Source organism: Phoenix dactylifera, unplaced genomic scaffold (assembly GCF_009389715.1).
Source record: "Phoenix dactylifera cultivar Barhee BC4 unplaced genomic scaffold, palm_55x_up_171113_PBpolish2nd_filt_p 001566F, whole genome shotgun sequence".
Taxonomy (NCBI): Eukaryota; Viridiplantae; Streptophyta; class Magnoliopsida; order Arecales; family Arecaceae; genus Phoenix; species Phoenix dactylifera.
In genome coordinates, this window is record NW_024068873.1 from 1 (window position 1) to 25,956 (window position 25,956).

The window sequence follows — 25,956 nt, forward strand, 5'->3', positions numbered from 1 at the left end:
AATTTATCTGAAATTGGCATATTGTATTTGATATCATGTCAAGAAATATCCCACTCAAAACAGATTATATATATGTTTTTTGTGTGCATGATAAAAAGAGAAATCTGTGCCTTTGGTTATGCCTATTTTTTTCAAGTTTGCCATTAGATTTTCTAACCAAATCTCATCAAAAACATTCTTTTATAATTGTAGAATATTGTAATTCATGAGAACAAGCAGCCTCTTTGATTCCATGAAAATCCCATCCTCCCAAAGAATCATAATATGTTTTCCATCTCACATTCCATTACAGTCAAAATAAGATTAGAGACTGAACTTGTTCCGATCTTCTCCATATATGAAGGAGGAGCAGAGCTGTCAAAAGACTAGAAAAACAAAATGCTTGTTCTAAAATGGTTAGTCAGTCTGATTTCGGTTTTCGTATCAAGGACTTCTCTCTCTACCCCTCCCCTCCGCCCTCCTGTCCTCCTGCCCCCCTCCTCTCCCCCTGCCCCCCTCCAATCATCTTCACCAGTCCAATCTCTCCTTCTCTATTCTTAAGAAACCTTTTCTATTAGAACACCCTTTTCACTTAATTTTCATGAATAAAGAGAAAATGATAGATACTTTGACCTCTCCATCTCTTTCCTAGATCTTATGGTCTTATGTTTCACATATGAAATATCTCATTATATCTCTCATCAGAGCATAGAAAGAGAATTGCATGAGAATATGGAAGGTATAGTTAGGAAAGTTTTTATTTCTCATGACTGTTTGGATTTTAGATTTTACTGATTTTTTCTATTTTAAATTGATAAATAGAATTTATATTATCATTCAACACATTTCTTTCTTTTTTTATTATTTTTATACTGGGCATGCATCGCATGTTCCTGTAGACAAGTGTTTGTGAGTGTCTGTGTATTGGAAGATCATTGTCAGAGAGAGTAGAGCTACATTCTTCATGGTAGGATCAAGGCTTTCAATTTTGCTGGTGCAAAATATTTGATGGAACAAAGAAAGTTTATCATTCTATTGATAATGCTGCAAGGTTTTGATATGTTTGTGTTACTGTCATAGCATTGCATTACTTGATTTGATATACTCAATTTTCTTTTTCCAACCTGTTAGCTACTGAATGGACCTGTTCAAGCTTTCAATGGTTCTGAAGTCATAACAATGATTCTAAATGAATGATTCCATAGCCTAGGAGTGGTGCCCTCCAGCTCCCACTAACCCCCACCCCAAACACCCCCTCCCCCCCCCCCCTTCTCTTCCTTCTGAGGGGAAAGAAGAAAACCTTTAAAAGAAAGAGAACATTCTCATTCTTCTTTTGTTTCTGGTCATATAATTTACTCTCTTCGAGACACATCATCTGCATAAGCAATATTTTTTTCAACTCATAAATGGATTCTGATCATTGCAATAGATACTAGGGATCAGGATTTCATCACGATTTATCGAAATATATTTTTAAATAAAATATTCTAGATTAGTAAATCTCCTGAGATGTTATCTGCTACATGGTTAGAGAATTATAGCAGTTTGACAGATCAATTACAATATGAGACAGATAAACACTACGAGCATATCAGTGCCTTTGAATTATCATGAGCTGAAAAATATTGTAGAATTCCTGATTACATGAATTTGTGCCCTGTTGTATTTTCATCTTAGTATTTGATTTGGTGGATTTTTAGCTTTGTACATGCTGACCCCATTTAGATGGGAGAAGATGATTTGGTTATGGTAGAAATCTTGTCCAAGGGAATTATTCACTTGAGAAATTCTTTAAATACCAATTATTTTCTACATATTTAGGATTTCAAATTATTAATCCGTAAACTTTTAAGGATCATTAGCTGATTAATAAAAATAACTCGAGAATAAAAACATAAAAAGTAGTCTATAGCTCCCATGCAAAAATTATTCTATTCATAGTTTTTTGTCTTGGGGTTAAGCAGGTACCTGGTCTTAGGAAAATTAATTTCAGAAGATGCTACAAGGAGTTGGTCCAGTTGGTTGGTAGCACTTGATATGGCCAATGTTCTAACTTGGTTGTGTCGAATGACACACTTCACAGGCCACTCAAAAGATTGTTATTCATGAACTAGAGTACCTTTACGAAAATTAAAAGTTATAACTGTGATTCAATATTAAATCGTTAGCTTTTGCCATCTGGAGATCATGGTGGAAAGCTCAAGCCGTCGCCTTATCTCACCATTTGTCTTTATATATTATATTAGAAAGGCGACTGAACATTGCTTCACTGTAAGGAAGATTAGTGTCTGAATCATTCAGCATGAATGTGCTTTTCTAGGATTAACCTGATGTAATTGGATCATCAGTTAGAACATATATTTAGTAATAGTGAACATGGATTAGTGGTGGCTGAGTGTCTCGTGCTACTGATAGAATGTTTTACAGACATATTTAACCATGTATACATGATCTATGCTATATTGGTTTATATTCTGTTAACATTTCTGATCAATGTATCCAGGTTGAAGTGACTGATGCAGCTCTTCTTGCTCTGATAGAAAATTATTGCCGAGAGGCAGGTGTTCGGAATCTTCAAAAGCAAATTGAGAAGATATACCGCAAGGTTTGTGACACAGTTGTTAGAACTTCAGAAAAGAAGTATCAGTTTTTAAATCTAAATATTCGTAATTTTATTATTTATTTTCAAAGTAATTGTTTTGCTAGCAAATCCCAACCATAACTGTTGAGCATTGGGTTGCCTCTGATGACGAGCCACAATGTTATCGGTATGCTTTCTTCAGAAAAATTAGTAATGACTTTGAACTTCAAACGGCACCGTATACAATCTGAAATGCATCATGAGAACACAAGATGCTTGTTACTAGGTGATATTTTGATTTAGTTCTGGTTTGAATGCGTGCATGAACATAACAAGCTAGTTATGATGTTTTGACCAAAGTGTCTAGCTGGTTGTCCCTATCAATGAAAAACCCAATTGCCTCGATTTTTTGTAACTAGTTTGCATATTGCTTATGCAAGACATTTGGGTATTTGGGTCATCTCACAAATAGGTATACTTGTCGGATGTGCTAGTTGGAGAATTATGGGAAGGATTAAAGAAACAATTAGAAATGTTAAATTATTGACCTGCTAGTTTTGGCTTTCTGAAATTTTTATTTTAACAGGATATTTGAATTGGTGGTTTTTCACTTGTAGCTTTCCAAATTGTTTATGTTTTTCTATTAAACAAATGTTTTCCTTTACAAATTATTGCTTCAATTAATGCATCTTCTGGTGTAGTTGTACTTAATTGAAGTTTATTTTGTCATAGGCTTTACACCCCTTTGAGAGATGTTGGAAGTCAATATTTCTGTAATCAAAAGCTTTTCTGTGAAAGTCTCCCCTTTTAGCAGTGATTAATCTGAATGTTTTCTGGCCATTAAATATGCAGAAGCACTAGTTTCATAAGCATACATGCATTTCTATTACTATCATCTATGAATTCTCAGTCATTCCCTTCATTTGCATTTTTATGACCATTGATGTATATTAGATATTTAAATTTGCATCTTTTCCTATCAATGAAATAAATATTTTGATTTCAGAAAACCTTGAATATTTTTCCTATTCATGACCGATTTTATTCTTATGCTTTAATATAGATAGCTCTGCAACTTGTCCGTCAAGGGGTGACAAATGAGCAATCTCTAAAAGTCAGCCTTCAGCAAGGAGCCAAACAGCTTAGAGAGAAATCTACTGAAGAGCCTACTCAAATTGCAGATGATGGTCCAGGGGGGAAGAAACTGGAGGATGGGAACTCACACGAAAGGGCTACAACAACTACCTTAACAGAATCTGAACAAGCAATTGAAGTCTCGTTACATGAACAGCCTAATGGAACTGCCACAGAAGAATCAGAAGCAACTTCTCATGAGCATCTTGTTGAACAGTTGGAGGCTGACAAAGTGCAGCCAACTCTCTTATCATCAGACGGTATTGCAACAACAGACCAACCCGTTGATTCAAAGGTATTCTGAGAAGCTAAGTGACTAAAACATGCATTTTATTGTAGTGTAAGAATTGGTTTAACATTGACACCTACTAGTGATTTTTCTTACAAGTCCTATGTGTAAACTTTTTTTTTCACATTAGTGGAAGGATCAGTCAGACGATAGAAATTACTTTAATGTAGTATGCATATATGTTAACATATGCATATTTATGCACCGTATATTCATTGTGTCATGTATTAATTGATTGATTTCTCTATTTACAGGTCAATATAAAAACAAGTGATGTAAAGGATGTGAAAGTTGATAATGTGATTGAAAAGGTCATAGTTGATGTCTCAAACCTGGCTGATTTTGTGGGCAAACCAGTATTCCATGCCGAACGTATATATGATCAGACTCCAGTAGGAGTTGTCATGGGTCTTGCTTGGACTGCAATGGGTGGTTCAACATTGTATGTTGAGACCGCCCTAGTGGAGCAAGGAGAAGGGAAAGGTGCACTTCTATTGACGGGTCAGCTCGGAGACGTCATGAAGGAGAGTGCGCAAATAGCTCATACCGTAGCCAGAGCAATATTGCTTCAGAAAGAACCAGACAATCCATTTTTTGCAGACTCCAAGCTCCATTTGCATGTGCCGGCTGGTGCTACCCCAAGGATGGACCAAGTGCAGGGTGCACCATGATAACCTCAATGTTGTCTCTTGCCATGAAAAAGCATGTTAAAAAAGAACTTGCAATGACTGGTGAAGTAACATTGACAGGACGGATTCTCCCAATTGGTGGGGTATGTTATCTCTGTGACATAATCTTTATTCATCATTGTGACCGACCATAATAATCGAAAGTTCATAGTTTTTTGTTTTCATGATTGTTTTAAGACTTAATGTTTCTTATTCTTGTTTTGGTTTCCAACCACGGGATGTGCGACATACTCTCTGTCTTTCAATTCATCATATTTGTCCATTTGATCTTTATATGCTATATGATTTACCATCCATTGTAGAAATACCTGAATCTAGGAGTTTATATGCATGTGGTCATAGCCTGAATTTTTGAGTTGGAAACTGCAAAGCTTGACATTTTTACTAAATTTGCAAACTTCCTATATTTGATAAAAATCATTCTGAAGTCTTATTTTGAAAAATAACACCAGAAATCACCATTATTTAGTATTATTACTGCTCTGTGACTTTGTTTTTTTCTGTTAGTTTTTAAAAGTTTCATTCCTACCAAACAGGTAAAGGAGAAGATAATTGCTGCAAGAAGAAGTGAGGTGAAGACTATCATATTCCCATCAGCTAACAGAAGAGATTTTGATGAGCTTGCTGCAATGTGAAGGAAGGCCTTGAAGTTCACTTCGTAGATGATTATAACCAAATATTTGAGCTGGCTTTTGGAAGCAACTCTAAGCCACAAATCTAAGTCTCTGATCCACCTGTATTGGGTCTTCACATGTTATAGTTTTCTTGACGACTGCAAGAAATTCCATGGTAGTTCTTCATGATGCAGCCACCATGGACCAATTCCAAAGAGAGTTAGCCTTTTATTGAGGTCATGGACAATTCCTAACGGGCTTCCTAGAGCATCCATGATTTGAATGCTTGCATGTACTGATGCCTGAAGATTGTTTATTAATTATGTCTTACAACCATTGCGAAAAAAACCATAGCACGGCTGTATTTTTTGTGATCTTTTCTGGAGGTGGATGGTGGTCAAGATATAAATACATTATTTCGGCATTTTTGTTTTCATCAATACTCAAATGTAAACTACTCTCAAAACCTAAATTTTTTATTCATTCAAATGTATGATGATAGCTGATTATTAATTTGATCATGTTTGCTGGATTGGTTTCAACTTTCAACTCCTTGTGTTTTTCTCCTTTGATGGATGTGGCTGGAAAAAAATTTAATTGTTGCCGATATTTGCATTTTAGCAGTCATTTCCTTCCAATTAGGGCATTCATTCTTTAGATACTAAAATTTGTACGAATTGGTACTTCTTTCATCTATTTTATCCATTGTTGGTGATAATCTTGGCATCGATTCTTCTAATTTAATCATGATATTGTAGCAAGGGGTGTTCTACTAGTACTTCTTTATAAATGAAATATGCAAGATGATGACTCAAAATGCAATGCAGCTGCTAGTGATTTTTAGCCTCAAATGATGTCATTTCAAATCTAATTCAATCCATTCTCCCAATGTGATTCACATGCTGACCTCAACTCGCATGATTGATGATATCGCAAAATACCTATCAAAGATTATGAATGAGATATCTCGCCGGCTTCGCCGGTCAACGATCCACCATGACAAGAGGCTATTGGACCATAGTTGCTCTTCAGATTGAAATTGGCAGAAAGCCTCAATAATGGTCATGGGGACCATCACAGTCATTATTCTCCAATCTCGCTAAAGACTTACTAGTACTCTTTCCTTAATGAAATTTCTTCTTTACTTCAAAAATGGAGCTTGTGGTGGAGCCTCTATTGGATGAAATCTATGGAAAGGGATTGTGGGCTCAGCCATATCCAATTCGAGTTCATGTGGGAATCAGAATCCCATGATGCCATCATGGAATCAATCCCTCAGAGCAAAAGAATACCACCAGTTCCTAGCAGTGGAAAAGCCCAGGAATAGGGATGGTAGGACCAGACCCATACCCTCCTTAGACTTCAGCTTTATAGCAGTTTATTCTAAACTCTCCAATGCCAGTGTCTTCTAGTTCCCCTCTTCAATCCACTGCCACTAGTGACTAACATGGGTCCAACCTCCATTCTTTTGTGGGGCCAACTTCCCATAGTGACCAACCGACCATGTCCTTGGGAGGTCAGACAGGTTAATTTTAGACAGTAGCTTGTGGAATCAATAGGAGGCAAGACTTTTTGAGAGTTTTAGTCAAGCAAATCTTTGTGGGGGCATCTTGTGACTCATCACCCATTACTATCAGCTGATTTGCTGTCATGCTTTAACTAACGAATCAACTAAATGCTTGTTCGTGGACCCAGTTAGGTCAGCCATTCAGGCAACAATGCCGGTTCTCATTCCAATTTGAGAGTCGCATCTTGTTCGAGCTGACGACAGCTTGGCATCGACGCTCTCCGTCATCCATACATGTCAGCATTCGATAAATATGTCAACGTGGCGAGCTGCGAGGTGGTCGAATTGCTGACATGGCAATGGTGGCTCATGGCCGGCGAAAAAAAATAGAAGAGAAAAATGCATGGAGTAGGTTTCCCCCACCTTGCAAGATGCTCTTTGCTTTCATATACTCTCCAATTGATTGGTGCCCTAGATAAACAAACTAATCACCTCTACAAATGGCACTATCTTTTTTGGAAGACCTTTAATCCCTCTAATCAGAGGGGAAAGACTAGAAAGGGGATAAAGAGCTCAACATATCCAAACAAGTGGATAAGAAGTCATTGGACTTGACCTGCCTCTGTTTTTTTTTTTTTTTTTTTTCTTGACCTCACTTCTTGAAGCCGAATATGGCATGAGGGAGTAAGTGTATTGAAAAGGACAAGCAAAGAGTGGATTGAGCTGTGCTAGATGTTTTACAAATGTTTTGAACAAGCAAATATTTTATGGGTGGCAAAAAACAAATCATCATAAAGCACTCATTAAAGATTAAAAAAAAAAGTTCATTTCGTTGATTGTATCCTATTCAAGTGTTGAATAGTGTATCCTCAGTATCTTAAACCATAATCGGAAACTCCTTAAGGTATTTACACAACTAAAGGAACTCCTTAAATACGATTACCATCTATCTTCAAAATAAAAATCAAGAATAATATTATGATTTCTTGAGCACAAAAATATATATTTCAATAGATGTAATTAAGATGATACCATATTTTTTCCTTTTTTTTGTTGAGATGTATCATTGATTTTTGTTTTGTTTTGTTATTTGCTCTAAAGCATGTTGCTTCTGTGAATGTTAACCAATTAAAACAATGCACTCTACATAAATATTATGTATTTTAATTTTAACTTTGAAAAAAAAAACGTAAAAGTTACGGTATGTGTTTTCTCTTCACTCCAATATACGACATCTAAACTATGTTATTGTTGGACTTATCTAATCAAAAAAAAAAAAAGATAATATTCTTTGGAACATAACCTCGCAATCTCTCAATAACCATCAGAGAGAGATAATGAAATAGATTATATCAAAATATATGTTTTTTTAATTTATTTTTCTTTTTTTTGTAGGCATCAAGAACATTAACTTACATAAATTGTATTGGATGGTGGCAAGATACACATACATGTGGATTAATTAGTTGCTTGAGCTTTCAATGGAAGTTATCGAGCTAATAAATTGGCATGATTTTCTAGTGTCATGGTATTTTTAAGATCTTAGATGAAAAAAGGGCAAGTGATTCTAAGCAACTTCCAAATAAAATTTGGAGATTAACAACATATTAGTCGACGAAGAGATGACACAAGCTGCATTTTTTTTTTGGTTGACCATCATATTTATTTTAGAAAACTGGCACCTCGCCATCTGTTGTACAATCGTACCAGCTAATTCCTCTTGGAAGCTGGGTAAGATCTAACATAATTAATAATATAAATGATCTCATATGCTTTACAATTCAAGCTTCAAGTACTTACTTCTTTTTGATGGAATGAACTTATGATGAAATACCATTAATTAGTATGCCCAAGAAACCAAAAATAAAACCAAGGATGATTTTGTAAGTCAATGCATTTGTGATACTAGATATGATTTAATATGTATGACTGCAGTTTTGTGAATGTTTAATTTGACTCCATTTCTAATGTTCTTTTTTCCCCTTTTTATCTGAGGATCGCCTCCTAATTACCAAACAAAATTCAGAAAAAGAGGAACTTTTGAATTTTTGCCTTGATTTCTGCATTAATGCTATTATGAGATTTAAAATACTATGTCACTCATGAAACATCATTGAAAAATTATAAGCCAGTGATAAACAACATTAATTGCAAAGCAAACTAATTAACTGGTTTGATTAAATTGAACATAATAATGCCTCAAAAAAAATAGAATTAAATTATAAAATGGTTCCTTGAATCCAAACAAATGATCAACATATATTGTCAAAGTGCAAGTCATGCTCACGTAACACTCCATAAAAATTGATCATAAACAATGAAACAATACATTGAACAACAAAATAATCGATTTTAATAATCAACATATATCATGAGATCCATTAGAAATGTGGAGGTACGTTTTCAAGCGTCAAATCAATACCCCTATCTAAAATAACAAAGAACTTATAATGCATCGTGTGAACCTGAAGTTGAACAAAAAGAAAAAAAACTTATACATCCGTACATAAAACATGCCAAATAGTGGTGCAAATAGGTCGCATCGAGTCGGATCCTGGATGACCCCAATCCGATCCGATTTTTTATTTGGGTCCTAATTTTGGATCCAGATCCGACCTGGTTGAAGACCGGGTCGGATCGGATCCGAGTTGGATCGATTCGGATTCAAATCGGATTCAATTTTTTTACTTTTAGGAAAGAATTTGGGCAAATCTAATTTGGTCATATCATGAGGTGCTGGGTGACCCATGACTTTGAAAGACTTGCGATTGACCTCCAGTCAGAACAGATGAACCATGACTACTAACTAAGTCGGTCTGCAAGCCAAATTTCATATCACACTATATTTTGTCCGTATGACTGATTGGACGGAACTTGGTGTCTCCCTGCTCCCCTCTCACGAGGACAAAAAAATCCCGGGACCTTCTTCCAAAATCCAATTCCATCGCAGAAAACTGGCACATGACCCATATTCAGTTCAGTGTTCCCTCCACTTCCTCCCTGCAAAAGTTAAAAAAAAACAGAAGCCAAAAAACAGAAGAAAAAAAAAAAACAAGCTACCGAGACACCAAAGGTATCAACAGTGTAATAGATCGAGAGAGAATCCTGGTGGACGAATAGTGCTATGACCCACACAAAAAAAAACTCTCTTTTGCTCCCCCCCCCCCCCCCCTTTCTCTTCGGATCCATTCGAGTCGGATCGGATCCGTTCGATAAACCTAGAACTGACCCAAAAATGATTCGGATCCAATTTTAGGATCGACCCGGACCCATGGGTCCTAAAATTCGGGTCGGGTCGGGTCTCGGGTCGACCCGACCCATTTGCAACCTTAATGCCAAATAAAGATTTAGCATATCTACATTTTTCAAAAAAAATCTAGATAAAATTAAGATACAAGTTAGCATAAATCACAATCATAAGTAATATAACTAGGGTCAAACTTGGATATGCAAGCCAATTTTTTTGAAAAATCATGCCACACCAAGTGGTCATGCACGTCAGCAATCACAACTTTTCGTTTCTATGGGCTCGATTCTTTAAGCACCCATCTTGAATGCAATCACAATCTCTTGTTTTTATGGGCTCCGTTCTTCAATCACAAACAATATAACTTAGGACAAACCTGGATATGCAAGCCAATTTCGTGAGAAATTATACCTTACACTGCATGCACCAAGTGGTCGTGCATGCCAGCAATTATAATTAACCTCTTGTTTCTATGGGCTCCGTTCTTCAAGTACTCATCTCGATGCATCAACTATATAACAGACAGCTCTGATTATGGTAGGTGGTGCATGCCCCCTAGAATATAATTTCTTCAGTTTGTTAGGTTGGCTGCGTATTGGTTTGCAGCTTTTTTTTTTTCCCGCTACTTAACAATGGACAGGTGGCATGCATACAGAGCAGAAGCAAAAGTAAGTCCTGCAACCCCTAAATCATAACCCAGGAATCCCAACTGTAAACGATGAGAGACCTCGTAACTAGGCCACCTGTCCAACTGGTCGCATGGAAGTCGGCGGATGTCGTCCTTCCTTTCCAACTGGTTGCATGGAAGTCGGAGGATGTCGCCGCTTTTGCACTGCTTCAATGTAATCCGTCTGCCTCGTCAGCGGATCCGCACGGCGCCGCGCTCTCCACGTGGCACCGTCCAATGGGAATCAACTAGGAGCTTCGACGAGCCTAACTAACTACCCCCTTCCCGCTTCCTTCGTTTCGTTCCCTTGAAAGGACTCTGTTTCCATAAAACGGCCTCCCCAGATTTTTTGAAACAGAGCTCCTTTCCTCCCCTTCGGCTCTTCTCTCTTCCTTTGTTTCCTTTTCGTTTACAATCCTTTGGAGAGCGAGTTGATTAACCTAAAGAAGGTTGTTTTTTTTTCTCCCCGTTTCCTGTCGTTTCAATTCTAAACTTATCTCATCTCATCAGATATTCTTTTCATGTTTTGTTTTTGTTAGACCCTGGATTGGGTTGTAGATAACTTAGATGCGAAGATTGGATTGTTGTCATCGGGAGTAGCTTCAGTATTTGCTTAGGTATTCTTGTATCTGCTTTTATTTATTTTATAATCTAATTTCATCTCATTAAATTGTTCTTGTGGTTGAAACTCTTGGGTGGATAGCTTGGAATCTGTAGTTTTTTTTTGTTTAAAACATCTCATATGCATGGGATGTACCTTAATCGGATTGAAAACTGTGATGGATTTTACCATTGGTACTGTTGGCAATAGTGCTTAAAAAAATAATTTTTTTATATAAAGGTTTTTCTTTTCTCTGCGTTTTTTTAATCTCATTACATTAGATTGAATACTTTAGGATTTGTTGGTTTATGTAGGTTGGAATGTGGATATAGTCTGATGTTATTTCGTTTTTGCTCCCAAATATATTATTCATTAATTTTGTAGAGATGATGGATGAAGCTGTTGGGTTAGAAGGAAGTGTTGAATGGGCTGAGCAAGAGGGAGCTTTAATAGTTGGCTCGATAAGGTGCTTGCTTCTGATGGGGATTGAGAGTCCTCGCATGGTTGAGGAAGAGAATAGACCTCGAGATAGGCCCAAAGAGCCAGACTCAAATTCCAAGAGGCAGAAGGTCAGTTCTTTTTTCTAAACTTGTATAAGAAATGTTCTTTTTTATCCGGCCATCAAGAACTTACCAAAGATAACAATAATAGGTATAAGTCAAAAAATAACTTGCATTAAAAGGCAATGTACTGGTGAGAACTTTCTCAGATGTGCTAATGAGGAGATATATTCTAGCTACTCTGGATATTCTATCCTTATTTTGAAAATAACCAATGTTTTCATCATAATATACTTGTTTTAATGCAAAATGTATATTTAATGAAATATAACTCATTATGCCAAGGTTAAGATCCATTACCATCATTGAATTGTGAATCATGTGAAAATAATTAATACCTCCATCTTTTGGTATTTCCATGGCTCTAGCAAGTACCTAGTTGTCCTTGTATCAATGAGGTTTTTATGCGCTAACGGTAAATAATTTAAATTAGATTCATTTAGGGAATGTGTGTTGTCCCTAAGTTGTGTTTAGATCTCTATATGAAATTTTTTTAAGTGTTATATTGCCTACATTAGCAAGACAGAGATTAGGAAGTAAATTTGGTTAGGCTAAAGCAAGTCAATTTAGTTATGTTGATTTAGAGTGGAACAGATCAATATTGATGGTAATCATGGGCCTGAAACTGTTGATCATTTGTTCTCTCAATACTCCTTTTCAACGTTTTAGAAGACAGTTTGCTCTTTGTTAGGTGTGCTCCTCCCTCAATACTCTTTTGAATTTCTTTGTCTTGACTGGAGGCATAGAAATTTCTCTAAGCCTACTTAGTCTATCATTCTTATGTTGACTGCGGCCATAGCTTGGTCATGTTGACTGCGGCCATAGCTTGGTCATGTGGTAGCTATAGCTTCAAGATGTCTCCATCTATTTAATGATTGGTCATCCCTATGTAATTACAAAAGTAAAAGAGCTTCCACCTGCACTTTCAGAAGACTAAATTTTCATTGAAGTGGATTTCTGGCTTCCATTACCCAAAGATGTCTCATGTTTTTATTTACCTTCAGAGTTGGCTTTATTATGGACTGGTTTCAGCATCCTGGTTGTTCTTCGTCGACAGACTTCAACAACTTTTATTGGCAGATTCACCTCATTGCTGCATCTCTTGTTTTATTATCTCTTCTCTCTAATGATTAATCTGTTAGAATTGGAACCTGTTCAGTTCTTTTTTTTCACTCTGTTATCAAAGCTGACCCTTTTATTATCTTTTTAAATAAAATTTTGGGTGGCTAATCCTCCCTTCATCTCAAAAAAGAAAGAAAAAAAAGAGAACAAAGGTATAATCTAGTAGTGTGTTTGCACATATTTAGGTAGTTTGGTTTGAAGTTTATCGTGAGGTTACATTAACAGGTTCCAGTTTGAGATCGAAGGAGGTATAGTGATGTTTTAACAGATAATTACTTGAATTACAAGAGTTGCAAGTGGCATTTGAACTAGATTAACCCTGAAGCAATTGACTACATGAAATCGAGTTCGCTTTCCTTCTAATGTCCCTATGGTTATTTTTTGTTAGAAACTAATATTTTTTACAAAGCTAATTTTTTTATGGAGTTCTAAATGTATCTTATCTTTTCTATTTGGCGATATTTTCTTACTGGTTTATTTATTTTTAATCTATGCAGATAGGTCCATGCACTGACAAGACAGAGGAACCCAGTCCTCTGGGTTTGATTTTACGCATAACTCCATCTTTCTTGGATCTCATTGATAGGAAGCTATCTCAAAGAAGACCACTCCTCTTAATGACCAACTTCGGGTACTAGTATAGAAAAACAACAGACCAGAAATGATGAATATAACATCCAACCCACATTAATGAAATGGAAGGCTTCAAATTTTCCTGCAACAAAACTCAAGATCGCTGTTGGGAGGTAATCTTACGTCTTGACTTGATAGAACAATTTAGAAAAAGCAAATGCCAAAACCAAATGCTCTAATTAGTTTTTCTTCTTAGCATCTAACAATTTTTTTTTAAACTATGTTTCATAATTTAGAGGAAGTCAAGAAATGAAGGTGATATTGTAGCTAAGTTTACTATGCTAGGCGAAAACTTGTTTGGGAGATACAAGAAGAAAGATTGAAAAAAAAGATTGAGATCCAATGGACCGATATCTCAGCAACCAGAGCACGATTCATACGGATCAACCAGACATTCTGGAAGTTGAGGTTAGATGTTTTTCCTTAGACATATATTCTCATTTTATTGATTACTTTTTGCTAACTTTTTCTTTTTCCATAGACTACTTTTATGTCTTAGACATGTTTTGAACTAATTCTTGGCTTTGGATGGTTTTTTGAAGTTTCTTAATGATTTCATTCTTTTAATAACAAAATTTGGAATATTTGTTTTGGGTTTGATAACTAAGATATTTGGTACCTAGTGCAGTTAAGGCAGCAGCCCATGTTCTTTAAAGAGGTAAATCCTCAGCCAAGAAAGCATACTAATTGGGAAGCTTGTTCTGATTTTACGCAGTGGGAATGCAACCACAAACAGGTACATAAAAAATTACATTTACGTCACTTTCTTGGAGCTCTGTCATTTTGCTAAGCCTTTCAATGGATTTTACACCTTCAAATATTTCCATATTTGTTGAAATATACTTCTTTTTTTTTAGAGAGAGAGAGAGGAATGTATTTTTTTATTGATGAAGTAGATAAATCCTTCGATTCAGATCTCCAGTCCTTCAATGTTTAGTCCATGTTAAACTACATCTATAGGAGCTTCTGAAATTATCAAGAACAAACAAAAACAGAATAATATCTTCTTTAGTAAAGTTCATGTAATATTCTCATAGCTTGTTTCTTATTTTTATTTCCTTCAGGAGGCACTATCTTGAGTTTGTAGAAGGAACTTTGGAGAAACATTATGAAAGGCTTTTACGTTCTGATCATCGGCTACTTACGTTGAGTCAGAAAGTTTTGCAAGCCATGATTCTCAGTTTTTGAAACCGTTAATAGCGACATGCAAGATATGTGCATGCTCCAACCAAAATTTCCACCTATTTCAAATCAACCATCCAGCAACTGGTGTCCACCTCATCTGAATCATATTGACAATCAAGGGAGTGCTCCTACTCACATGTGGACCTTTGAATCTCATGATCCAGCAGTTGGTGCCAACCATCCACTTTCACTGCTGACACCAACACCCAGAGTTATACAAATGAATTCGCCAAGTTCAGGTAATTTGTCTTAATTTAACCCCGGAGTTAATCTAGTGAGATGAGGGTGCTAATTGTTTCTTTCTTTTCCTTTTCAAGTCATGGAGTGCCTACCAACTATGAATCAAGGTGCAAGTTCTTTGAATCCAATGACATCCTACTTGGGTAAATCATTTCTTCATTAGTCTTTCATTTCATTATGTGATATTCTACTACCATGAGCTCTAGCTAAGAATTTTTTTTCCCTTTCTTTCTTTCTTCAATGTAGCAGACAACCTTGCACTTAACAATGGCAACTCTGCAACAGATTCTACCCTGAACAGAATGACTCAGCTTTGCAATCAAGACATTCAAAGTTTGAGAAGGGTCGATGACATAAGCGAGCGACAAATCCAACAACTACCCTGGGACACCTGCGCGACTCCAGCTCCTAATTTTCTTCCTGGGCGAGTCTCTGCTAATACCTTATTAACTCATACAGCTGAACAGAAAATTTCCATGTCCCGAGACAAGGTCAATCACTCGAGGAGCATTTAATGAGCGAGTCAGATGATCTGGATGCATTTGCTGCTGATGACTCTAGGCTTCTTTCTTCAGTAAAATCTATTGGGTCAGTCATTTACTAAGAAGCACCACCAGATTCACAACCGCAATCCTCAAATGAACTGGATGATGGTAACCAAAACACCGATGGCACCAAAGTCTCCATTGGAATCAAGGGACTCCAACCCAATTAATCCATTCTATGACTAATTCCCATGGCACCTACAATTAATCATCAAACCTTCATTAGGCTTGGCCAAGAAAAGAGTTCTCATGGCAGAATCCAGTAGTCTTCATCATCAACTTGCTGATCTGTTTCCTGGTTTTGTTTCAATTTCTTCTGCGTTTGTTTTTGTCGCAACAGAACATTCAGACTGCCGTTAGTACTGTGCCAGTAGAAGCACCAAACAGGTTATTCTACTGATGCGTTTCTATTTCCTGGTTGTTTTCTCTTGCATGCTTTTGAATATGAGCTTTTGCTATTGGCTTTTAATTTGATCGATATCTGAAAGACAGTTGTTATAAAAGGATTTTACCTTCTTGACACTAAAATGACATCACAGTACTGACTAAACTTTATCTTGACTGATCTGTATGAAGAATGAAGATTAGCCATGGCAGCGAGCAAGCATAGTCTCCCAAACATTGAAAAATGCCTTGGTTCTCACTTCTCAGTGCTATGAAACTGGTTGTTTAGATGCATGGAAATAGGAGATTGTGTGATGAATATTTGTTTGAAAATGTCTTGAAAATATTTGTTTTCTTTGTAACCTGAAAATAAGGAACATGTCCACTTGTTTTTGGTATTTCAATCTGTTCTTGAAGTAGGGTTCTATGATGATGGGCAAATGTTCAATGAGGTATGGTGGAGGAGAAAGAAAGAAAAGGAAGGGAGCAGCATGGAATTTCGTAGAAGATGATAGTGGCCCTTAGTGTCGAGCAAGCATGACAATCATTTATGGCAATTCAATCATATTCTTCCCCCTCCATAAATGCCAAGTTATTTGGACATATAAAACATAAATTAATCTATGCAATCAATCACTGCGTGTGTTTGTAGGACGGACTGGTGTGACATGATACTTTAATCTAAACCCATGTTTGTCGGTGCAAATGATGCATGACACATGTGCATGGAGTGGATTAACGATACCAGTGAATTGCACTGCTCTGGTTTTATATGTGGATCAAGGCACTGCAGTTCACTGACCATTAGATCCACTTCCCAGCCAACATGGCGTGCATCATATGGTACTTGCATTTGCAGGTATCAGTTAAGTAATCTGAGCGAATAAAAAAGTGTAAGCTTTTATGACAAGAAAGCAATCTTTCTAAGGTGAGCATAGTTTTTGCTTACTTCATCGGCTGCATTTCAAACTTGACGTTGGTGGATTGCTGTTCCCTTCTGGACATCTTTTAGTCCTGGAAGATCTGTCTGTTTTTCATAGTTGACATTCTGGATTTTCAGATAAATATCCTTTCGAAGTTTTCTGATTTGCCAATTGTTGGATCCAGTTTGTGCATCGGAGTTATACTCACTGAATTCAACAATTTTGATAGTGATTTTTAGGTCCTTTTTCACTTACCTTGCAGGTCCAACGATGATAATTTGTATACATGTAATATAATACTACCATGGGAGTTGAAATTTTCTTCAACGAAAAAAAGAGCTTCATTGGTTTTACTTTTCTTGCAAATAAGTAACTCAATGCTGACCTTGGTCGTACCATATATACTGGAATGTTCAATATTTCTAAATCTTAATTTTCTAAATGATTTGATATGTTTTGCTATGCTGCTGTTAGTTACTGAACAAAGACAGGTCTCTTTCGAGTGGTTAAAACTTCGCGGCATAAGTTTTTTTTTTTTTGGTTTAATGTTTATTAAGTTTTAAGTTTTCCTGCAGGATTCCAAATTGTTAGAAGCTTTAGTGGAAAATCGTAAAAGGTCAGTGGCATATGTAGGTGCCTTTCTTCTTAAGGATGACCCAGAGACTGATCCTAGTATTGTATCTGGGTCAGATTCAGCGAAAAGCATTAATGACCTTAAAGGAAAAGATTTATCAAGCGTCTTCATGAAGTTGGTACTTTGGCTCAGGTATCATCTTTTCTGCCAAGGGTTTGGGAATTAATGACATTTAGTATATAAATTAAGAATATATTAAAAGGCATAGAATCCATTGCTGATACTCTAGCTATCTTGCTGTTGTCAATGTAGATAACCAGCATCCAAGGGGATCAAGTAGTGCTCGTTGGTCACCGGCGTCTGCGGATAACTGAGATGGTAGGTTGGGTTTAATAGTGACGAATTACACTTATTATTTATTTTTTTCAGTAATACCTACATTCCTGATATTCAATGAAACTTCTAATATTGCAGGTTGACGAGGATCCTTTAACTGTAAAAGTTGATCATCTGAAGGCATGTTATTACTCTTACTCATCTTTCGTCTTTCCAGCCCTATTTATGGTTGATGGATGTCAATGTACTATTACTCTTAACTCACAAGCTGAGTCATCATATTTGGTTCTACCTTAGTGTCTTGTGGGGCTGACTTTTGATACTGTTCTAGCTGATTTTGATTACCATGTACCACCCAGTGTAACCAATATTCCATGCCTTTTCATTGAAGGACCAATACTGCTAGTCCACTACTGTGTTTAGAAATTGGAAGCAATAGAAAGGAGGTAACTGTGTCTTTCATAAACTGCAAATTTCCTGCATTGCTGCAATTGCTGTATGTGCTGAACTTCCACAGAGGTTTACAAGCATTTTTTTGTATCAAAGCAAAGGCAAAAGACAATTTGCTTTTTGCTGGAGTCATGACTGAGTTATCTTTTCTGACTTGCTTCCACTGTTGTCACACAGTCACATGCCCTGGCATTCATGGAAAATGTTGTCAGTGCAAATGCCTGAACATGTTTTCACAATATCTTTCACCAAAATTTTCACCACCAATGTTTTCTTAGGATGCACTTCACTTTACTGATGATCAAGGACAATATAACTATAAACCTCTCTCTTTTGAACTATATATTGCCAGGAATTAGATGCGATATGGCCGATGGTTTAGATGCAGATGTGTAAATGAGCTAAGCTTGTGTGAGCAGGGCCTAGCTCATTCTTGGCTTATTTAATTTCAAGTTGCTCACAAATAACTTGTGTCACGCCCCGAGCCCGAGGCGCGGCAGACGCCGCACGCCCACACGGCGGACCGCACAGGCGTGCAAGGCAGCAGATCATATCAAAGCAGATACAGCTATTCAAAGATGAACATAATTATTTAAATTGTTCAAAAGCAGACTTACAAAATTTCAAAATAGCATATGCCAACATAATTCAAATTTCCAAACTAAACTAACTAAAATGTCAATAACTGAAGAATCATCGGAAACTATAACGCACTCCCCAATCCCGTGTGATCAAGCCTCTGGATTTGAAAAATGAAGAAAACAGAATAATGAGCTACACTAGCCCAGTAAGCAACAAAATACCCAGAGTGGGGTCAGAGCATATCAGATCAAAATACAGGAAATGTCTGGAATAAATCATAAATAACATCATTTGTTGTTTCAAAACTTATTATCATTTTTCTAAAATATGATATCAGAATCTCAACATGATAGGCTACGGCCACGTAACCCAGTGGCATGGGTTGCACAAAGTGCCAAATCCACTATTTTATCCACCGATGGCAGCCGGTGTTGCACAAAAGTGCCAAATCCACTATATTTACCCACCGATGGCAGCCGGTGTCCAGAAACCACTATTCTAATCACCGGTGGCGCGGTGTCGAAACCGGTTCCTCACAGATTACAAGTCGACAGGTCCAACGTATAATCCCCATTGGCGGGGCCAGAACAGAACAGAACAGATCATAGCCATGCTGAGAATACATATATATAAAAACAGATTTCATAAATTTTCCAGTCATAGTTTACGGATTTCAAAGCATAATTTTCAGAAATTTAACATGCCAGACCCATGTTACTAAATACAAAACATATTTCAGAATTTAATCTATTTATCAAATAATTTAGAAATCACACTCGAAGTATTAAATTACTTACCTCTTCTCGCTTGATTCCTACTTCAGGTAGACGGACCAGGTTCACCTGTTAAAGTTTAATTAATTTTTTGTTAATTTCAGACTAAGCAAAATCCAAAAATAATACTATTGGTCACGGCCCAATAGGGTCCAGAGTTGGCCCATAATGGGCATGGCCCGATAGGGCCTATATCGGACACGGCCCAATTGGCCCGCATAGATTCCAGCCCAATAGAGCCCCCAAGGTTGGCTTTTAATTGGTTTATTTATGTAATAAAATTTATTGCAGGGACTAATAAATATAGTTGAGGGCCTTTATGTAATAAATCTTTCCTACAGGGATCAAATACAAATTTCAGAATACCTTTTTGTGAAATAATATGCTGTCAAGGGCTGAACTAAAAAATTCCATTTATTGGCCAAATGGGTTCGGATTTTGGGTTCCGGGTTCTGGGTTCCAGGTTCGGGTTCGGGTTTCGGGTTCGGATCTGAACTGGGCCCAAGTTGGGCCCACAAAGGTACTGCCCAACTGGGCCCAACCGGACTGGACTGGGCCCAAGTTGGGCCTGCAATGGATAGGGCCCAACGGGCCCAGTTTGGCCCGTGATGGGCCGCCTCCTTCCCCAAACTCCCCACGGACAGGGGAAGAAGGAAAGACAGAAGAGAGAGAGAGGGTCGGCGGGGTGGCCGGCCTGGGCGGCCGGAAGCCACCCCTCGGTCGACGGTCAGCCGGCCGCTAGTGGCCGGCGGTTGCGGCGGCGACTGACGGGGAGGAAGAGACCGAGAGTGGTCTCGGTTTGGGGCCAAAACAAAGGGAGAACACAAGGATTTTTAGCAACGGAATAAAGAGAAAAAGAAGGGGCTTACCGGCGGTCGACAGAGGCGGCGGATCCCGGCCGCAGGTGGCTCGATCCGGCAGCTAGCCGCGGCGGCGGCGGCGGTGCTTTCCGGAGAGGAAGGAGAGCTCAAAACAGAGGACTCGTGATGGGGTTTTGGACAGCTCGGCCGGGAGGGCACGCCGGTCACCAAGAAGAGGAGGAGGAGGAGAAGGAAGAAAAGGAGGAGGAGGAGGAGGAGCTCGGGATGCCCTAGGGGAAGGAGTAGATGGGGCTTTATAGCCCCATCGTAACGGTTCTCCGCCGCGAAAATCGCGGCGATGGGGCGAAATCCACGGCCGCTCGTGCGGCTGTGGGGTGGCCGCGGAATGACCGCGGGCTGCCGCGTAACGCCCGCGGCGCCCCGCCCTCGCTGCACTCGAAGAAGCCGGAGGGGATCGCATCTGCGATCCCCTGCTCTGGCCCCTTCCAAAAGAGGAAGACGGGGCTGAAGTCGGCTGGGGCTGCCGACTTCAGCCCGTATCTCACATTCTCTCCCCCTTAAAAAAAATTTCGTCCTCGAAATTTAAGAGATCTATGCCTTTCAAATATAGAAATGCTCAGCCTATTGAGTAATATAAATCCAAGATCTCATTCTCCTCGATCAAAATCAGTGTGATAGATAGCTTTGGATCAACTATCAAAAATTTCAAGATTAACACTAGATAAGTAACTGAGTAAAATCTCATATTGAAATTATCATCTTGATGCATGTTCGCTCGAGGTTGGATCAGGATCGATTCACAACAGGATTAATTAAAATTAGTTGTGTTGGGATAGAACTTGAAATGAAATAGATTTCATACACTTATCATGGTAGTGTGCTGATCCCTCAAAGGATAATGACCAACCTTAGAGTCAAATCATTAAATGGCTAGAAATGTAATTCACAAAATGAACATGTACTGATGATCATTAGATAGCAACGGTCTATCTCAAAAATGATTTGCATCAAATCACAAGAGCAGGTCTGAGAAGGTAAAGTATTGATACCATGATTCAATATGCCACAAAGCTTTTAACTTAAACTTATAAATCATAAGATGGGAGCAGATAATGCATGGTTTATTCAGATACTTAACAAATTAGACCATATTTGGTCAACAATCAACTAACCTGAGTCATGATACGCTCAAATTATTATTTTCTTAGCATACCCAAACATAGCAAAGTTTATACAGCATAATCATATCATGATTGACCTGAGAATCAATAGTGTTCACCTTTCCTTATTAACAAAATCTTTCATTATTGAACAACAGTCTTTTATCATAACATGTTACCAAAACACAGTCAATATTTTTGACCAGTTTAAATTTACTCAGTCCATCAAATTTCCGCTGCGCAACTCAGATCAATATTCTCCAAACTTTCTTAATGATCCCAAATTATCAGCATTTTTTTTTTCTTTTTAATATCCAGGCAAAATTTTATCCCTGCTTCCCAAGTACACTAGGTCATGATTAACCCTTGAGATAGTTGTCGTACTTATACCATCATATGATCAAGTAATCATATTCTAGATCCAAATTTGAACTAAGCCAATTCTATTTTTCCTTGGCAATTCCATTATACAAGTTGATATTTATTCTAAGCTTTTGATAATTAAGAGATTCTAGATTAACTTACTCAGGAGCTTACTCAATCATTCCGAATCTTTTCTTTTAGGCTAAACTTATTTGGGCCTCTCATGAAATCCCACTTGCATTTCTCATATGGTGATACAAATCCACAATCAACTCATAGCCTTGATTAATAAATATTTAATTCACAAAAATCAAATAATCTGGTTCAACGATTTACAAGAAATTCCTCCAAGATATAAGCTCTATGATTTTACATTGAGATCCATCAAAATATCAATCTTAATTGTTTCAAGTCTCAAGGGTTAGGGCCAAATAAAAATTCTTAAGTCTCATCCCCAAGCATATTTCCTTCTATATACGAGTTCCATGCATGATCCACATACAGATTTCAATAAATATTTTCTAGTCCAAACTTTAAACATTTTTTTTTATAGATGAATCTTAATTTGCCACCAAAATAATTAACTTCAACTAGAAGCAATATCCACAGTGCCTGATATCAAGTTAAACTTTCAAAATAATTACATTGCACGATAATATCTCATGATTAATATTCCTTCACTTAATTTAGTCAAAATCTAATTAATCAACACTTGAAATACAAATTGCTCCACCAAGAAAACTCTCATAGTAGCTTATTTACACTTTGGTAACGACCATAATTAGGTTGCATTCTAATTTTAGCATTTCAAAATTCTGATAAAATAACACAAATTTATCAATAATAAAAGCAAATAAATACCTTCGTCTAATGGCCTAATGTCTACCCATCTCTCAAACTTTCCGACGAATCCTAAAGATCCTAAACTTAAGCTCTGTCTGACTATTTCAAACACAATCCCTAGGAATCTGAAACCTAAGCTCTGATACCACCAAATCTGTCACGCCCCGAGCCCGAGGCGCGGCAGACGCCGCACGCCCACACGGCGGACCGCACAGGCGTGCAAGGCAGCAGATCATATCAAAGCAGATACAGCTATTCAAAGATGACATAATTATTTAAATTGTTCAAAAGCAGACTTACAAAATTTCAAAATAGCATATGCCAACATAATTCAAATTTCCAAACTAAACTAACTAAAATGTCAATAACTGAAGAATCATCGGAAACTATAACGCACTCCCCAATCCCGTGTGATCAAGCCTCTGGATCTGAAAAATGAAGAAAACAGAATAATGAGCTACACTAGCCCAGTAAGCTGTAAAATACCCCAGAGTGGGGTCAGAGCATATCAGATCAAAATACAGGATAATGTCTGGAATAAATCATAAATAACATCATTTGTTGTTTTCAAAACTTATTATCATTTTTCTAAAAATATGATATCAGAATCTCAACATGATAGGCTACGGCCACGTAACCCAGTGGCATGGGTTGCACAAAGTGCCAAATCCACTATTTTTATCCACCGATGGCAGCCGGTGTTGCACAAAAGTGCCAAATCCACTATATTTACCCACCGATGGCAGCCGGTGTCCAAAAACCACTATTCTAATCACCGGTGGCGCGGTGTCGAAACCGGTTCCTCACAGATTACAAGTCGACAGGTCCAACGTATAATCCCCATTGGCGGGGCCAGAACAGAACAGAACAGATCATAGCCATGCTGAGAATACATATATATAAAAACAGATTTCATAAATTTTCCAGTCATAGTTTACGGATTTCAAAGCATAATTTTCAGAAATTTAACATGCCAGACCCATGTTACTAAATACAAAACATATTTCAGAATTTAATCTATTTATCAAATAATTTATAAATCACACTCGAAGTATTAAATTACTTACCTCTTCTCGCTTGATTCCTACTTCAGGTAGACGGACCAGGTTCACCTGTTAAAGTTTAATTAATTTTTTGTTAATTTCAGACTAAGCAAAATCCAAAAATAATACTATTGGTCACGGCCCAATAGGGTCCAGAGTTGGCCCATAATGGGCATGGCCCGATAGGGCCTATATCGGACACGGCCCAATTGGCCCGCATAGATCCAGCCCAATAGAGCCCCCAAGGTTGGCTTCTAATTGGTTTATTTATGTAATAAAATTTATTGCAGGGACTAATAAATATAGTTGAGGGCCTTTATGTAATAAATCTTTCCTACAGGGATCAAATACAAATTTCAGAATACCTTTTTGTGAAATAATATGCTGTCAAGGGCTGAACTAAAAAATTCCATTTATTGGCCAAATGGGTTCGGATTTTGGGTTCCGGGTTCTGGGTTCCAGGTTCGGGTTCGGGTTCCGGGTTCGGATCTGAACTGGGCCCAAGTTGGGCCCACAAAGGTACTGCCCAACTGGGCCCAACCGGACTGGACTGGGCCCAAGTTGGGCCTGCAATGGATAGGGCCCAACGGGCCCAGTTTGGCCCGTGATGGGCCGCCTCCTTCCCCAAACTCCCCACGGACAAGGGAAGAAGGAAAGACAGAAGAGAGAGAGAGGGTCGGCGGGGTGGCCGGCCTGGGCGGCCGGAAGCCACCCCTCGGTCGACGGTCAGCCGGCCGCTAGTGGCCGGCGGTTGCGGCGGCGACTGACGGGGAGGAAGAGACCGAGAGTGGTCTCGGTTTGGGGCCAAAACAAAGGGAGAACACAAGGATTTTTAGCAACGGAATAAAGAGAAAAAGAAGGGGCTTACCGGCGGTCGACAGAGGCGGCGGATCCCGGCCGCAGGTGGCTCGATCCGGCAGCTAGCCGCGGCGGCGGCGGCGGTGCTTTCCGGAGAGGAAGGAGAGCTCAAAACAGAGGACTCGTGATGGGGTTTTGGACAGCTCGGCCGGGAGGGCACGCCGGTCACCAAGAAGAGGAGGAGGAGGAGAAGGAAGAAAAGGAGGAGGAGGAGGAGGAGCTCGGGATGCCCTAGGGGAAGGAGTAGATGGGGCTTTATAGCCCCATCGTAACGGTTCTCCGCCGCGAAAATCGCGGCGATGGGGCGAAATCCACGGCCGCTCGTGCGGCTGTGGGGTGGCCGCGGAATGACTGCGGGCTGCCGCGTAACGCCCGCGGCGCCCCGCCCTCGCTGCACTCGAAGAAGCCGGAGGGGATCGCATCTGCGATTCCCTGCTCTGGCCCCTTCCAAAAGAGGAAGACGGGGCTGAAGTCGGCTGGGGCTGCCGACTTCAGCCCGTATCTCACAACTTGTTTAAGAGGTGCAGTGAGAGCCTAAGATCTCTCAAGTGTGCAACACACACTCGCACTCACTTTAAACTTACTACTGTTATATCTCAAGGTTATAGTTGAAATACATTGTTTTATGCAAACTATATTAGCCTCTAGTAATTATAATATAAATATATGTTTCTAAATAGTAACTAAGATAACATGTAATGTGTATTAATTATCTATGTATTCCTGTATCGAGTTTAATCGCGTGGAGCTCAAGCAAGCCAGGTCCTAGCCCTAGCTCGCTCATTTACTAATGGAGTGAGCCAAAAGCTGGCTAAATACAAGCTGCTTAGGAACAGCTTGCTTGTTTGACAGCCCTATTTAGATGGAGGTTGAAGTATCCGAAGAAACGTTTGTTGAAGTTATATGTGCTGTATTAATTTACTAACCTGAGTATGTGATCAATGTTGCCTGTCATTGTTTATGGTGGACTTATTATTTGTTAAGAGTACAATTCATATTATTTGTTTACTTTATATCTAAATTGCTTAAGTTTGTCTGTAATTCCTCTGTTGAATAGAGAATTGTTTTGAGAGTTACAACTTACAGCATCTTCTGATGTCCTAGTTGCAAGATTGTACTAGTTGAAGTTGTTAACTAGCTCAATTTAATTTGGCCTCCTTTTATAACCCTGCATATTGTCTCTTTTCAAATTTAAAAAGGTCAAAGGACTAATTTTGCCAAATTTAATCTAATTAAAAGTGCACAAATATATG

General features: G+C 38.3%; 2 protein-coding genes and 1 pseudogene across 6 annotated transcripts; all 3 read left to right on the plus strand.

Moving 5' to 3' along the window:
* Window positions 1-1,288: 1,288 nt before the first annotated feature.
* On the plus strand, window positions 1,289-5,835 carry LOC120108814 (lon protease homolog, mitochondrial-like). Of its 3 annotated transcripts, none has more exons than XM_039122534.1 (5): window positions 1,289-2,584; window positions 2,686-2,747; window positions 3,624-3,989; window positions 4,238-4,755; window positions 5,180-5,835. In XM_039122534.1, the coding sequence occupies exons 2-4, from the start codon at window positions 2,739-2,741 to the stop codon at window positions 4,652-4,654; spliced, it is 792 nt and encodes a 263-aa protein (XP_038978462.1). In that variant the 5' UTR covers window positions 1,289-2,584; window positions 2,686-2,738; the 3' UTR covers window positions 4,655-4,755; window positions 5,180-5,835. The 3 variants fall into 3 exon arrangements, 2 of the variants coding, with proteins under 2 accessions (XP_038978462.1, XP_038978461.1); XM_039122533.1 differs by having other exon boundaries at window positions 1,305-2,584; window positions 5,209-5,835; XR_005510003.1 differs by lacking the exon at window positions 2,686-2,747 and having other exon boundaries at window positions 1,313-2,584; window positions 5,209-5,835.
* An 8,880-nt stretch (window positions 5,836-14,715) lies between these two features.
* On the plus strand, window positions 14,716-15,715 carry LOC120108813. 3 transcript variants are annotated; one of them, XM_039122532.1, is made up of 3 exons: window positions 14,716-15,047; window positions 15,126-15,191; window positions 15,334-15,715. In XM_039122532.1, the coding sequence occupies exons 1-3, from the start codon at window positions 14,828-14,830 to the stop codon at window positions 15,561-15,563; spliced, it is 516 nt and encodes a 171-aa protein (XP_038978460.1). In that variant the 5' UTR covers window positions 14,716-14,827; the 3' UTR covers window positions 15,564-15,715. The 3 variants fall into 3 exon arrangements, with proteins under 3 accessions (XP_038978460.1, XP_038978458.1, XP_038978459.1); XM_039122530.1 differs by having other exon boundaries at window positions 14,805-15,047; window positions 15,295-15,715; XM_039122531.1 differs by having other exon boundaries at window positions 14,805-15,047; window positions 15,298-15,715.
* Window positions 15,563-25,956, plus strand: part of LOC120108812 — a 33,654-nt pseudogene continuing 23,260 nt past the window's right edge.